This window comes from Corylus avellana, chromosome 9, assembly GCF_965113065.1.
Source record: "Corylus avellana chromosome 9, dhCorAvel1.hap1.2, whole genome shotgun sequence".
Classification (NCBI taxonomy): domain Eukaryota; kingdom Viridiplantae; phylum Streptophyta; class Magnoliopsida; order Fagales; family Betulaceae; genus Corylus; species Corylus avellana.
Window position 1 is genome coordinate 1,556,473 of NC_142498.1, and position 14,436 is coordinate 1,570,908.

The 14,436-nt window shown below is 36.0% G+C and overlaps 2 protein-coding genes across 2 annotated transcripts; both read left to right on the plus strand.

The window, feature by feature from the left end:
* The first annotated feature begins 1,407 nt into the window (after positions 1–1,407).
* Positions 1,408–4,141, plus strand: LOC132191123 (aspartyl protease family protein At5g10770). Its single transcript, XM_059606131.2, has 3 exons — positions 1,408–1,597; positions 1,804–2,247; positions 3,087–4,141. The coding sequence occupies exons 1-3, from the start codon at positions 1,432–1,434 to the stop codon at positions 3,911–3,913; spliced, it is 1,437 nt and encodes a 478-aa protein (XP_059462114.2). The 5' UTR covers positions 1,408–1,431; the 3' UTR covers positions 3,914–4,141.
* A 2,747-nt stretch (positions 4,142–6,888) lies between these two features.
* MGD1 (monogalactosyl diacylglycerol synthase 1) lies at positions 6,889–12,459 on the plus strand. Its single transcript, XM_059604550.2, has 8 exons — positions 6,889–7,760; positions 8,096–8,268; positions 9,376–9,537; positions 9,610–9,751; positions 10,146–10,370; positions 11,229–11,291; positions 11,360–11,434; positions 12,082–12,459. Exons 1-8 carry the CDS (start codon positions 7,254–7,256, stop codon positions 12,316–12,318), a joined length of 1,584 nt encoding a protein of 527 aa, XP_059460533.2. The 5' UTR covers positions 6,889–7,253; the 3' UTR covers positions 12,319–12,459.
* The last annotated feature ends 1,977 nt before the right edge of the window (positions 12,460–14,436 follow it).

Genomic DNA, 14,436 nt, shown 5'->3' on the forward strand with positions numbered 1-14,436 from the left:
AAAGCATGTATCGCTTATAGGATTTTTATTGATAATACAAGTTACAGTCGCTTAAGTAGAAAAAAGTTTTTCAAAATTAAAATTGTTAAAATCTTACACAAGATTAACAATGTCATAAGAGAGATTAAATGGATTAGCCATATTATTAATTGAAAAGAGAATGTTAGAAAATCTTGAATATAAAAACTTAATTAATAATTTTTCATCCCAAAAGGCAAGAAGAATGATTTTTAAATAAAAATATAATTATTATTTAAATATAAGAAAAATGCCCCACTTAAACTTTTCGCTTAAGGCCTCAAAATATATCGAGCCGGCCCTAATATATTGGTTTGTGTACTATTAGGGTTCTCGGTGGGGTTAATGTTAAGTTATGGCTTAATCGGTCTTAAAAGATTACATGCGTTTTTTACGGTCTAGGCCCCTCACGAGTAATGCTCAGCGAAAAAGTGATATCATAATCACGCCCACGTAAAATAACAACTTTGATAGTCCTACCCTTCTTTGAAAAATAAAATAAAATAAGTGACCTACGAAATATGCATAAAAGACTCTGGCTCAGGCCCGAGAGTGTAAACATAAGAGGAAAAAATAAAATTAAAAATTAAAAAAAAAATCTTAAAGTTGAGAGGCTTTAGAAGACTCCACTTACCATAATTCCATATCAATCAAGCATCAAGAAAATTAGAAATGTTATTCACAAAAAATAAAAAAATAAAAAAGAAGAAAATTAGAGATGCAAGCTGGTCCGACCCAAAAATAATTTGAAAAATTAATGCTAACTGCCATGGTAGGTACTATTGAAATTGTGTGATAACAAGCAATTAACCCATCAAATCTCTCTCCTTCTATGCCCTACGTTCTAGGGGACAGATCCAACTTTTTGCACCATCAAGTAGTACTGCAGTGGGGCTACAACCAAAAGTCTCCTCTTTATCTCTCTTTCCTAAAGCTAGAGCAACTGGATTGGTGAATTATAAGTCACAACTTGTGATCAAAACCCGAGTTAATTAGGTAATAAATGATGTGGCACTATGTACATCAATAAATACACTAAAATAAAATCACATAATGTATATATTATTTACTTAAAATGAATATATCTGTCTATTAAACTAACATATAAAAAACAAAAGTGCATATAATTTTTACACGCATTTTAAACACATGCTAACTTATCGAGGGGAGAAACTTCTTTCACATTGTCCAATTTAAAAGAAAACTGTGTCCATAATTGAATGAATCCATCAATCATTGAACATATGAACCCACCTCATAGGAGAGAGTAAATTTGAATTAGAAAAAGAAAGAAAAAACAAAATCATATAATTAAGGCCCAACAAATCCAAGACAAATGATAAATAGGGGTACTCCTCCATCCTCTTGTATATGCAACATAGCTTTGAGGGAAAAGCTAGCAAATCTGTATGCATGGCTTCTCCCTTTTCCTCCTTCCTATGGGTTATCCTCTTTAGCTTTTCTGCTTTTCTATGCCCTTATGCTCATCAAGCAAGAGAGACTGCAGAAACCCACCATCTAATTCAAGTCAGCTCTCTAATACCATCATCTACCTGCAATACTAGTGCTTCTAACAAAGGCATGCATCAAATCTCTCTCTCTCTCTCTCTCTCTCTCTCTCTCTCTCTTAAGTTTTTTCTGCTTTTTTTGTGTTGTTTGAGGATATATACTAGGACAAAGTCATTTACAAACTTTGAAACTATTGATTAATGTTATTTTTGATCCTTATTATATTATATGGTTGAATATATGTGTTCCAACTGATGAAGCATGCATGTTACTCAGGTCCTAAAAGCGAGGGCTTCCTAGAAGTGATACACAAATATGGGCCATGCTTTGAAAGCAACCAAGACAAAGAACAATTAGTTCCAAATCACATTGAAATCCTCCTCCAAGACCAATCCAGGGTGAACTCAATCCACTCCAGGCTTTCCAACAACTCCAGCAGCAACAAATTTAGGGACTCTCAGGCTGCCGCCACGCTACCGGCTAAATCCGGTCTCACCATCGGCACAGGCAACTACATCGTCACCGTCGGTCTCGGCACGCCCAAGAGAGACCTCAGACTTGTATTTGACACCGGCAGCGACCTTACTTGGACACAGTGTGAACCATGCGTCATATCTTGCTATAATCAAGTTGACCCCATCTTCAATCCATCCAAATCCACATCATATTCCAAAATTGCATGCACTTCGCCCTCATGCTCTAAACTCAACTCAGCCACAGGTAACCATACCAACAAATTTAGAGAGTATAGCAAAGTAAGGGTACATTTTTAAAATATGCACGATTTTAAAGGTAATTTTTTTCAAACCGTAGATTATACCAAATGCTTAATTAATTGCATTTTTAAAAACACATTTTCATTAATCGCATTTTTAAATTGTTAATTTTGTAAATGCATGTTTTGAAACCGCTAAAACCAAACAGTCGTTCAAGACCCCACTTACCAAAGAGAGACAGAGAAAGAAAGTTCTTGCCTAATTAATTTAAAAATATACCAAAATATTTTGGTATATTTTTTAATTCTTTCAAAAATTCTAAGAGAATCATAAAAACATGAGTTTGGGTCCTAATCTTCAAAATGTTTAGGATGATTCTATATAGTTGAATCTTAAAATCATAACTACCATTTATAATTAAAATGTTTTATATTTTGTCATCTTAACATCCAACTTAATCAAAGAAAAATTAAAGATCTTTTGTGTAAATTTTAAATAGATAAAATTTAAACAATAAAATTAAAAATGGTGTTTAGAATTTTGAAAAATCCATATTAGAGTTATCCTTAAAATAAAATAAAATGTCTTAACCCATAAGTAAATTTAAAGGAAAAATGTTAAAAGATACAACTGGTCTACAACTCTCTTTTTCAACTTGCTAACATGTATTAGCATGTCACGATTGGAGTGTTAAATTTGTTTATAGTGGCTAACATGTCTCTAATCACATATTAATACGTGATAACAAGTTGTAAAAAAGTTACAAACCAGTTGTAAGTCAGAATAATTACTCAATTTAAAGAACTTGAGAGTATAATTTTTGACATTTTTGTTACAATGCAGGATACTCACCCCGGTGCTCCTCTAGTTCACAATGCTTATACCTCATATCATATGGTGACCAGTCATTCTCAATCGGTTATTTCAGCAAAGAAAGGCTCACCATAACACCGTCAGATGTGGTGGAAGATTTCTTATTCGGTTGTGGCCAAGACAACGAAGGACTCTTCCGGGGCTTCGCCGGGTTGTTAGGCCTCGGTCGCAACCAAATCTCCGTCGTACAACAAGCTGCACAAAAGTACGGCCAATTCTTCTCGTATTGTCTACCTGCCACCACTAGCTCAACGGGATACCTCAAGTTCGGAAACAGCGGCGGAGTCTCCAACGCCGTAAAGTTCACGCCGTTGTTGACGCTTTCTCGGAGCGCATCGTTCTACGGGCTTGGCTTAACCGGAATAAGTGTCAATGGGCGTCAACTATCGATCCCAACATCGGCGTTCATGGCTGCAGGCACCCTCATCGACTCTGGGACAGTCATAACGCGGTTGCCACCGGTGGCGTACAGCCAACTGCGAACAGCGGTTCGAGCGTCGATGCGTGGTTATCCGTTGACGAGCCCGGTTTCGATACTCGATACGTGCTATGACTTGAGTAAGAGCATGACCGTTTTGGTTCCAAGAATTGGGTTTTTGTTTGGTGGTGTGAGTGTGGATTTGGACAAAGCAGGGGTGTTTTTCATGGTGAGCTCATCACAGGCTTGTTTAGCGTTTGCTGGAAACAATGATGCAAGCCAAGTAGCAATTATTGGGAATGTTCAGCAAAAAAGGTTGGACGTGGTGTATGATATTGCTGGGGGAAGGATTGGGTTTGGCCCCGGTGGTTGTAGCTAATTAAGTGAGAATAATAAGTTGAGCTAACAACAAAGAGCTCATGATGGAAATTGATATGGTTTAGGGTTTAATTAGTGACTTTTTAAGTGCAAAGTATGTTATAATTAATCTGATGTGGTATTTATCATGCATGCACGTTAGCCACTAAAATATGGACCATTATGTAGCATTCTAGATGTTACTTACCACGTTTACAAGCTGATGTAACAATTTACCAGACACTTACCATGTTAGCCACTAAAATATAAATTGTCATATGACGTTTATTTCTATAAAATATAAATTGTCACCTAAATTTGTAAGAGAGTAAAAATGTAGCATCTCAAGCATTTGATGTGACTCTATAGACCGTTGATAAAGTCAATGAAAGTGCTAAATGAATACCATTATTGTTGGTTGGATTTCATATTATTTTCTTACTGCATGTGGAATGCCTTAATATTCTTGGGTATTGGTTAATGGACTTGGCTTCTATGCGGTCCTGCAAACTACCGCATATCTGCGGTAGTTTGCTTGGATGGTCCAGATTTATCAAGGGGGTTTTAAACCAAAAACTAACGGCATACTCCAAACAGTTTGACGAACAAAAAAAACTCCGTCAATTTCGTCCATGAACCATCCAAAACAGACTTGTCTTTTCTTTTTTCTTATTTCTTTTTTTTTACCCAAAACAGACTTCTCTCTCTCACTCTCACTCTATGTATATTTGCTACAAATTCTTCAGCGAGCTTGAGTCTCTCCATAGCTCAATTGCCAGTAGCAGCGACAACGGCCAAGAACGCCTTAGCTTCCTTCCTAGTGCCGCTCTTGTCTGGATCTGCCACAACTCCTACAGCATTAGCGGCGCCCCCGCCAATAGGTATCAAATTCTCATCGAATGGCTTCTCGTCTTCTCATTTTCACCATATTCGTTCAACATCTTTCAAGGAATCCTAACAGCTATTACAATTACTGGAAGCCCTGCATGCTGCTTACTTGTCTATCGATCAAAGCGATCTCTTACTTAAAATCCCCTTTTAAACCCTTTAAATATCAAAACTAAAGTAATATTCACGCATAAAATATTGAAAAAGATGTGGGCATCTTGGTAATTATCGTAACTAATACAGAAGTTCCATGGGTTAGCCACCGTAAGTGTTTTTTTTTTTTTTTTTTTTCTCCTTCTGTATGGAGTATGCCGTTAGTCTTTTGGGTAAAACCCCCTCGATAAATCTCAGCCATCCAAGCAAACTACCGCAGATATGCGGTAGTTTGCATAACCACATAGAAGCCGGGTCCTTGGTTAATTAGAAGGCAAATAGGTAAAGGGTGTTAGAATATTAATTAAATTACTAAATTTAACTATTTTTTATTAGTTTCATCTTTTAGGATAACCCGTGATATAACATGGTATGAAAGTAAAAGTCCATAATTCAAACTCTCTCTTCATGATTCACTTTTTATTTTTTAAATTTCTGAGATAACTAGTAATTTAATGTTGAGATATGGAATACGCCATTGCTTCACGCTATATCTTTTGAGGATAACTTGGCCTACCATATGCGTCTTTGTTTGGAGAGGGGTACCAGGAATTAATCATATAAAGTGAAGCTCCTAAAAGTAATTAAATGCTTCTCAAAGTATGGAGGAAAAGGTATAAGAAAAGATTTGCTTTGCCAAGCCTTTGAACAAAGAAAAAAGAAAGAAGCCTTTCAAGCTTGGGACCATCATAGAAAATGAAGCTTTTCCTTTATCTGTATTGGTTCAAGCTTTCTTTTATCCGTTGAGTTTTTGTTTATTTGTTGTTAATTTGTGTGAGTGCATGAAATTGCAGCTTAGCTGCTTGTACTTTTCTTAAAAATATTATCAAATAATTCAAAACAAAATATTAATTGTAAAAATGAAGAGTATCTCTAGCTCGTTCCACCGCTGAGCCCTACTTTTTTTCAATATCTTTTAAAGTAGCCTATTTATTTGTTTGTCATTCCATAGAAGAAAGCGATGCTAGAACACATTATCTTCCTTTTGTTTACAGAAGCAATGAAAAACATATGTAAATTAATAGCAAGTCAATGGCTTCCTTCCTACAACACATGAAGACTTATGGACGGTGAATGAAGACCCACAAACATGTGCACCACATGGGCTGCAAAACGAGTATTTTAGCTCATGGAAAGTTGGCTAATGGAGAGTGGGGGAGAGAAATGAGAATATCATATTATACAGATAGTGTTGATTGCTCTAGGGATACTATAACTTCCTTACAAATTAAAACGATAGTTTATGTGATTGTTACTATCTTAACTATTAAAATGTAGATTGTTAGTCTGTCATGTGATAGTTCACAAATAAAAAGAGAATTATTATAGTGAATTATTACTTCAAATTGATGTGACAATCAATGTGACATTTATTACAACAACCATTACATCATTAAATTTACTGTCAACTTTTGGAAACACGACTTCAAATGGAAATGAACCATTTCATTGTCTAAATTTTATTTTGTTGTATCTAACCGTGAACATAGTGTCAAGTCATTTAAAAATAATTTCTTTCTATTTCAAAAGGATATGATCTCAAATTTTGTTGCTTAATTTTTTTTACACATGTAACACTATATGACATTCATTCAAACTGCCACATGAATTTATAAGAGAATTATAATAGATAATTTTATTTTATTTTTCCGAATAATGTGATATACCACATCAATATCTTACAAATATCTCACTATGTTTCCACATTACACTGTCAAATTTACTTTTAGATCGGCCATTGTTTAAAAGAAAAAATCAAGAACAAATTGAGATTGTCATGGGCAATATAATAAAATATTTGTGAGATATTAGTGTATATTTTTTTTCCTTTTAATCACGTGATACAAATTTTGTTCCAAACCCAATTCAAATCAGAAGAATCACATGGCTTTATTTCATTGGTGACCAATTGAGCATAGAAGTGCTTGAGTAGTGAAAGACCAAACCGAACCCCACTCGCATCAAGCTTTGCTATTGTTATTTCCAAAGAGCATTTTGGTTCCAAATCCCCGAATCTACCCTCTCTCTCTCACCAAATCCCGTCTCTGTGGCCACAAACCCCTCTCCCGATTTCCTCTCTCTAAAGCCTCTAGCCTCGCTCTCTCTCTCTGAGCCACAATCTCAAACCTTCACAGTTCACACTCACCTATTCTGTCCTTCTTCTCTGTGCTGTGCTTTCTGCCACTCCCTGTGTGTGTGTGTCTCACTTGTCTTATTATATGGTGCGGAGAAAACCCATGTGGTTTTATATGACAAAGACCACCATGGATTAGTGGATTATTATCATTATCTTCTCCTGCGCAAAAAAACAAATAGCTACCATGCAACACGGAGGTTCCACCGTGTCCCAAGAAACCAGTGGCGTTTTCGATCTCGTATCTCAATTGGGTCGCTTTGCCTTCAACACGAGACTGCAAAACTCGGCCTCAGATGGGTGCTCTTCCTTGCTCTCCAATTTTCTCTACTACGACCCTGTTGGTGGTTCAATCGGTGCAAGAAAGCGCGGCGGGCGTGTCTCGCTGAGTTTGGGCGGTAGAGGCGCTTCGGGCATTCGGAGAATTTTGAATGACTTCAATAGGGCCATTAAGTTTCATTGTGAGAGACTCCCAATTGGGTTCGCCTCGGTTCGGTTCGGCTCGGGGGACAACAATGGGGTTAGAGAAGATGGGTCTGTTGTGTTGGAGGACGATGGCTTGGCCTTGAACGGTGTGGAGGCTGAGAGCCCCAAAAAAGTTTTGATTTTGATGAGTGACACCGGTGGGGGCCACCGGGCTTCGGCCGAGGCTATAAAGGCCGCGTTTCATGAGGAATTTGGGGATGATTATCAGGTCAGTTTTGATGGATTTGTACTCTGTATGACTTGGTTTCAATCAGTTATTTGTTTGGTTGCTTAGAAAATGTGGGAAAAGAACCTAATTTTAGAAAATTTGATCATGAGTCAAATGGTAGGATAAGATTATTTAGTTGACTGATAATAATGTATTATATATTTGGTTAGACTGGGATGACATTTCAACTTTATGAAGCCAAAGAAGCCATGAGTTTCTTTTCTTTTTCCCACAATTTCTTAGAAACCAAACGGAGGAATTGTGAAATGAAGTCAGTGATTGTGTGATTGCGTATCTGTTGATTATGTTCTGCGTGTTAAGAGTGCATGTCACAGGTGTTTGTTACTGATTTATGGACGGATCATACTCCCTGGCCATTTAATCAACTTCCCAGGAGCTATAACTTCTTGGTGAAACACGGCACTTTATGGAAAATGACATATTATGCAAGTGCTCCACGCGTGGTGCATCAATCTAATTTTGCTGCAACTTCAACGTTTATAGCTCGGTGAGACTCTGTCATTCTCTGAGTTAATTACTTGTTACTAATCTTTCTGGTAAATTAATTGTGGGATGCATATCTTCTGATTGGCCTGTGAGCAATTTTATATTAGTAACTTGTTAGTATCATGCTATAACTGAAACTGTTTTAGAAGATTTTGTTTTCCATATTAAATAATAAAGTAGAGGATTAGTGTATCCAGTAGCAGCACCCATAGAAGTTTTTATTGATAAAAGATTTGATTAGACTATTTGTATATTTCATGAAGAGCTTGGAGTTATTTTAACTTTGAGATTAGTAAGATTATTCCGGTCTGTCACTGCAGCTTTGGCAATTCTGTATTTTTAGTGAGCATGAGATATAAGCATGAACTTTAAAAATTTCTCTTCACTGGGCTCCTTCATCCCCATTTAATTCTTTTTTAAAGTTGTAAATTTTCGATTCTTGGATGTTTTACACCTTTCTAAATGATTTTGTTGCTTGGTAAATGTAGGAAATGATTAAACAAGAGTGTTTATGCTTGAAATGAAAAGTATTACACCTACATGCAAATATACGCATCTAGTTATCAAGAGAGAATTTTAGTAGTCAGCTTTTGTGAGGCTATAACATTTAGGGATATATTGGTATAAGTTATAACATTTGAAATCTATAAGTATTTTACTATATTTCAAACTAGTTCTTTATATTCAGGCATGAAAAATATTACATACAAGAAACATATCAATGGAATTTAGATAGCAGTGTCATGTTTCGGAATAACCTCCCTGTGTGGATTTTTATATCTCCATGGGTGATTGGCCTTTGCGTCGCCTTTATGAATTTCATGTGCTAAAGTTCTGGTGGGCAGGGAAATAGTGACAGCTAAAGGATCATAGCATTCCATATTGGATAATAGTTTTAGAATTTCTTTTTGTATGCCTTTCAATGATGCTTAACCATGGAAACACGTTAAGTAGATGATATGCTGCTTTCTCCAGTCCTGTATAATTAATGCATGTCATCGGAAATTATGTTTTCCCTGTTAATTTTACAGTTTAAACACTATCAGGATTATTTTTTTGCTTTTTGATATATTGCTCTTTTGTGGTTCTTTTTTCTTTTGATTTGTAGAGAGGTTGCCAAAGGACTGATGAAATACCAACCAGATATTATCATCAGTGTACATCCACTGATGCAACATGTTCCACTTCGCATCTTGAGATCAAAAGGTCTCTTGAAGAAGATTGTCTTCACCACGGTAGTCACAGATCTAAGCACGTGCCATCCTACATGGTCAGTTCCACACTTGGTTTATTTTACTGATACGCCATTTGTATATTTTTGATCTTATGTCTTTATCTTCAGGTTTCATAAACTAGTAACAAGATGCTATTGCCCATCAGCAGAGGTAGCAAAAAGGGCCCTAAAAGCTGGACTCCAGCCTTCCCAAATTAAGGTTTATGGGCTACCTGTGCGACCTTCCTTTGTTAAGACTGTTCGGCCAAAGGTTGGTTACTCTTGAATTTTTGTACCAGTCTGATATGAGTTGTACTCTGTTGCAATGTTTGTTTGATGATGGATTTATGGTCCTTGTGCTTGGAAAATAGCATTTGATCTGCATTCTTCTTTTCTCTAGTTCCCTTTTATTTTCTTTTTTGGTTTTTTTGGTTTTTTTTTTTTTTTTTGTGGGGGTGGGGGGGTGTTCATTATAGGATAAAATTATTTTGGGAGAACTTTTCAAGCCTCTTGTAGTACATGATGAATGTGTTTTAAAGCATCTTTCCTCTGATATGTTGGCATTGATGGTTATCTTATGTTTCCTAAGTCTATTTGTTGTTATATATGTCATTAGCGCTATGATATTGATTAGTTTTAGCCCACTTAATGTTCAATGCCTATAGTTTGAACTAAGGAGAGAACTAGGAATGGATGAGAATCTTCCTGCTGTGTTGCTGATGGGAGGAGGAGAAGGGATGGGTCCCATTGAGGCTACCGCTCGAGCACTTGGGGATGCATTATATGATGAGAATCTCGGGGAGCCTGTAGGTCAGGTCCTTGTGATATGCGGCCGTAACAAAAAGCTCGCCAGCAAATTGCTTTCAATAGATTGGAAGGTTCCTTTCCAGGTATTAATGTATCTTCCACAACCCAGCCACCGCCTTGGTTTCAGTTTGCCGATTAAAATTCATATTGTTTATGCTTGGAGGTTTAATTTTCGTTGGTGCTTAGTGGCCACTTCTATGAGAGATTTAATGCACTAGCCTTTTTAGGTATCTCAAAAACAATCTGTTTGTCTAGATAAATACTGTTCCATAAGTTCTTTCATATTATTTATGCTTGAAGGTTTAATTTTTGTTGGCGCTTGGTGGTGACTCCTATGAGATATTTAATGCACAAGCCTTTTCATGTGTCTCAAAAACAATTTCTTGTTCCAAATAAATGCTGTTCCATAAGTGCTTCAAACTAAATTTGGTTGATGAATTAAAATAGTTTGGAATTCTTTGCAGTACCTCAAAAAGTAGGAGGTTCATTGAAATTGTTCCAAGTTATTTGAAATTACTAGGGAGGGATGCTCTGTCAGTGATATGCAATATTACCTCCTTCAGGTTCACTTCTAAAACATGGGTGGTGGGTAAAATGGGGGTTTGAGTCGCATGGCCCTCAATCGCCTGCTCGGCTCTTCAGAAAAAAGGGCAAAGGAGCTGCCCAAATTTAAGAAAAATGGGTGATTAGCATGTGGCATATTAATTTGCTGCAATGGCCATGGAGGATGGTATTTCTCTAGGAACAGAACGCATACCTTAAGTTACATAAAATAACTGATATGTACATTCATTTACGTTTTTGATTACATAAAATAACTGATATGTACATTCATTTACGTTTTTGATGATAGGAAACGGTACCTTCATTTAGAATAATATGTTTTTTGTAAATGTATATATCGACAGAACTTGCTGAAGTTGCTCACTTTATTAATATAGGTGAAGGGGTTTGTCACCAAAATGGAGGAATGCATGGGAGCTTGTGATTGCATCATCACGAAGGTAAGTTCATCACATGCTTATTTATACTGTTTATATATCAGCAATCTGCTGACCATTTGTTTTTGCAGGCGGGCCCTGGGACTATTGCAGAAGCCATGATTCGAGGCCTCCCTATTATTCTGAATGATTACATTGCCGGCCAGGTAATTTTCTTTGTAAATTCTTCTGTATCTCTCTGTATACTTGTATTTTCACAGTATGTTCTAGTGTGTTACTAGAGGTACTACAAATTTCCTTTCAAATAAACATGGCAATCTATTATTGGTCAAATGACTAGGTCAAAAACTAGACTTGTCAATTTAATTAGTTAGTGATTGTCTTTTTAACCATACGCTCTTAATAATTTCACCAATTATTTTTTGATGACGTGAAACCTCACTAAGGTAAGTCCCTTCGAACCCGCTCCTGTGGAGTACACCCTAAATACACGACCCCACCCGCCAAAACTGTGTATCAAGTAATCCTGGGGAACTCTTAGTGCGGAATTGAACCCAGGATGTCAAGTCTACGGCTCATCCCAAGTCTGCCTCTTGACCGCCAGGCTGCACCCAAACGGGTCTTTCATGGTTTCACCAATTATGGACTGTCACGACAGTTTGTAAGAGTGTTGTAGTAAAAGCTAAAATACTCCAAGGATCAGTTTTTCTCCAAACCAAATTGGAAAAACTAATCCTGAGAAAACGTGATTCTCGCGTATTTTTCTTATTAGAAAGTGTGAACAATCATATTTATAAAAGAAAAGAGGAAGCTAAAAACTCTTTAACAATTTTTTTTTTTTCTTTCTTTTCAGGAGGTTGGGAACGTGCCATATGTGGTTGAAAATGGATGTGGGAAATACTCAAAATCGCCAAAAGAAATAGCAAAAATTGTATCAGAGTGGTTTGGTCCAAAAGCTTATGAGCTGAGGGCCATGTCCCAAAATGCCTTGAAGCTGTCTCGCCCTGATGCTGTATTCAAGATTGTTCATGATCTTCACGAGCTTGTTAAACAAAGAAGTTTCCTACCCCACTACTCTTGTGCTACTTAACTCATTTTTGGTACACGTGGCAAATTAGATGATAATATTCATCCAACAATAATATAGTAGTTTATGTTTATTCCTGCCCATAAAATATATGCATATGATATTTGATAAATGCAAAATTCCGTATATCGAGCTTAAGCTTTCTATATCAAGCATTAAGTCTCTTTATTTATTAATAATATTATTATAGAGGGTCAATCGCAAATTTGTAACGGCTTCAGTCGATTTTTGTTTGAAAAGAAATATTCTAAAGTGACATAAAGGTGAACACCGTCTAGAATATTATGTGAGTGTTGTATTTTGAATTGTTTGTTAATATTTTTGTTTTGAAAATAGAAAACATAACAGAGAAGAAAAAGTTTTAATAAACAAAACCGTTGTTTTTACTCTCCTCAATTAGGACTTTCTGCTTAAGTGGTAATTGGATCCATTCATCTCTGAAGCTTGCCAGCTTTTGAAGCTTATTTTAACTTGGCTCTCTTAGAAATTTCATTGCAACACTAATTTACCTGTACATAATTTAGCTCGATGGACCGTCTCTTTTGATTACTTATGCATTTTCATTTCATTCATTCCTCTTATTATTGTTGCCTCATCGGTGATATCAACTCACTAACTTGTACTCCTTCCCTTTTTCCTACGTTATTGTTGTTGCTGTTTTTTATTATTATTATTATTATTATTATTTGTTCAAAAAAAAAGAAGCAACAAGTCCATTTATCTAAAGAAGGAAAATAAATGTCAAACCCAAAAAAAGGACTGAACTTGTATTTATGTGTTGAAAGGTTATTATATGTATGAAACTTAATTTTTTTTTCTTTAAAAAACTTAAAAAAAAAAAAAACTAAAAAACTAAAAACTCAAGTTGACAAGAATAAACACAATGGGGAAAAAGTAAAAGATTTGAATAAAACTAGAAACTACATTCTTATTTCATCATTATCTTAGGATTAGCGTTTGTTAGAAGAAAAAGAAAAATCTAAGAGTTGATTGGCATTGTTACATCAACAAGATAAAATAATAATAATAATAAAAGTGTAGTTTCTAGTATCTCTTTTTCTTTTTCTTTTCTTTTTTTCTTTTTGGTAGAATGATTATGCGAAACTTATTGCAAATTTCTCGTGCGAAGACCAAGTGTTCGGTTGATAATATTCTTAGGTCACCCGCCGCTATAATTTTACTACCCATTAGTCAAAGTCTCTTATGTAATTTGCCAAGTAATGTGAATACTAAATAAAAAAGTAATAATAAAAATTATATTTTTATTTTACAGTGCCACCGTGCCCCCCTCACTTCCGCCCCCCCCCCCCCCCCCCTTATCTTTTTGCATATATTTTTTTTGTTATAGGCTCAAGTGCCACCGCGTCGGGTGTGCCGTCCACTATTTATGATGTCTTTTTTCAGGGTTGATAGGGCTCTTGGATCGGACTGTTCAAAGCTCGATTTACTTCTCTCCGTCAGACCCACCTTGACACGCGCCCCTCCACCACGCGCATTGGCCCTGCCCGCTTCCAACAGCACTTGCCACTTCTGATTCCAGCAACTCCGCAACGGGTCGTAACTTGCACGCGCCTGTGCGTGGTTTTTCACATTCTGGCTAGAATCATCTCGCAGTTTTTCTCTGAGGGTGTTTTGTGTTTTTTTATTTTTTTTCATGTTTTTTCGTTTTCCCTGTATTTTGTAGTCCTGGCCTATTGGGTTAAGGATGTGAATAATTTCTTTACTTGCGAGTCGAGGAGAATGAGTTTCGGTAGGAAGATGTTGCTACCTATGTATCGAATTGAGTCATGTTGTTACAACTGAAGATTAGTCATGGATTAGTAGACTTTGATGTTATAGATAAATCTTAAATGTCATATTGTTATGCATATATCTATGACTTGTAATCTTGTAGATTCGGTTATGATTTTCTTAGAACTTTTGCTCTGTGATATATGAGATTTATGCTAGTTATTTTTCATCAATTAATGAAACTGGAATGATTTCTCTTTCAAAAAAAAAATTAATGTGAAAAACTTCAGAATTTGCAACAAGTTTCGCGTAATCTTTCTGCCAAAAAAGAAAATAATAAAAAAGGGTAATGCGAGAATATGTCGCGGTAATAACCTAATAACGCTGCTA

Excerpts from the sequence above, each read along its gene's own strand:
- MGD1 (XM_059604550.2), top strand. The coding sequence starts at position 7,254 with ATGCAACACGGAGGTTCCACCGTGTCCCAAGAAACCAGTGGCGTTTTC. Across the intron at positions 8,269-9,375 it reads ACTTCAACGTTTATAGCTCG|AGAGGTTGCCAAAGGACTGA; the intron begins GTGAGACTCTGT and ends TTTGATTTGTAG. Across the intron at positions 10,371-11,228 it reads ATTGGAAGGTTCCTTTCCAG|GTGAAGGGGTTTGTCACCAA; the intron begins GTATTAATGTAT and ends TTATTAATATAG.
- LOC132191123 (XM_059606131.2), top strand. The coding sequence starts at position 1,432 with ATGGCTTCTCCCTTTTCCTCCTTCCTATGGGTTATCCTCTTTAGCTTT. Across the intron at positions 1,598-1,803 it reads TACTAGTGCTTCTAACAAAG|GTCCTAAAAGCGAGGGCTTC; the intron begins GCATGCATCAAA and ends CATGTTACTCAG. Across the intron at positions 2,248-3,086 it reads TAAACTCAACTCAGCCACAG|GATACTCACCCCGGTGCTCC; the intron begins GTAACCATACCA and ends GTTACAATGCAG.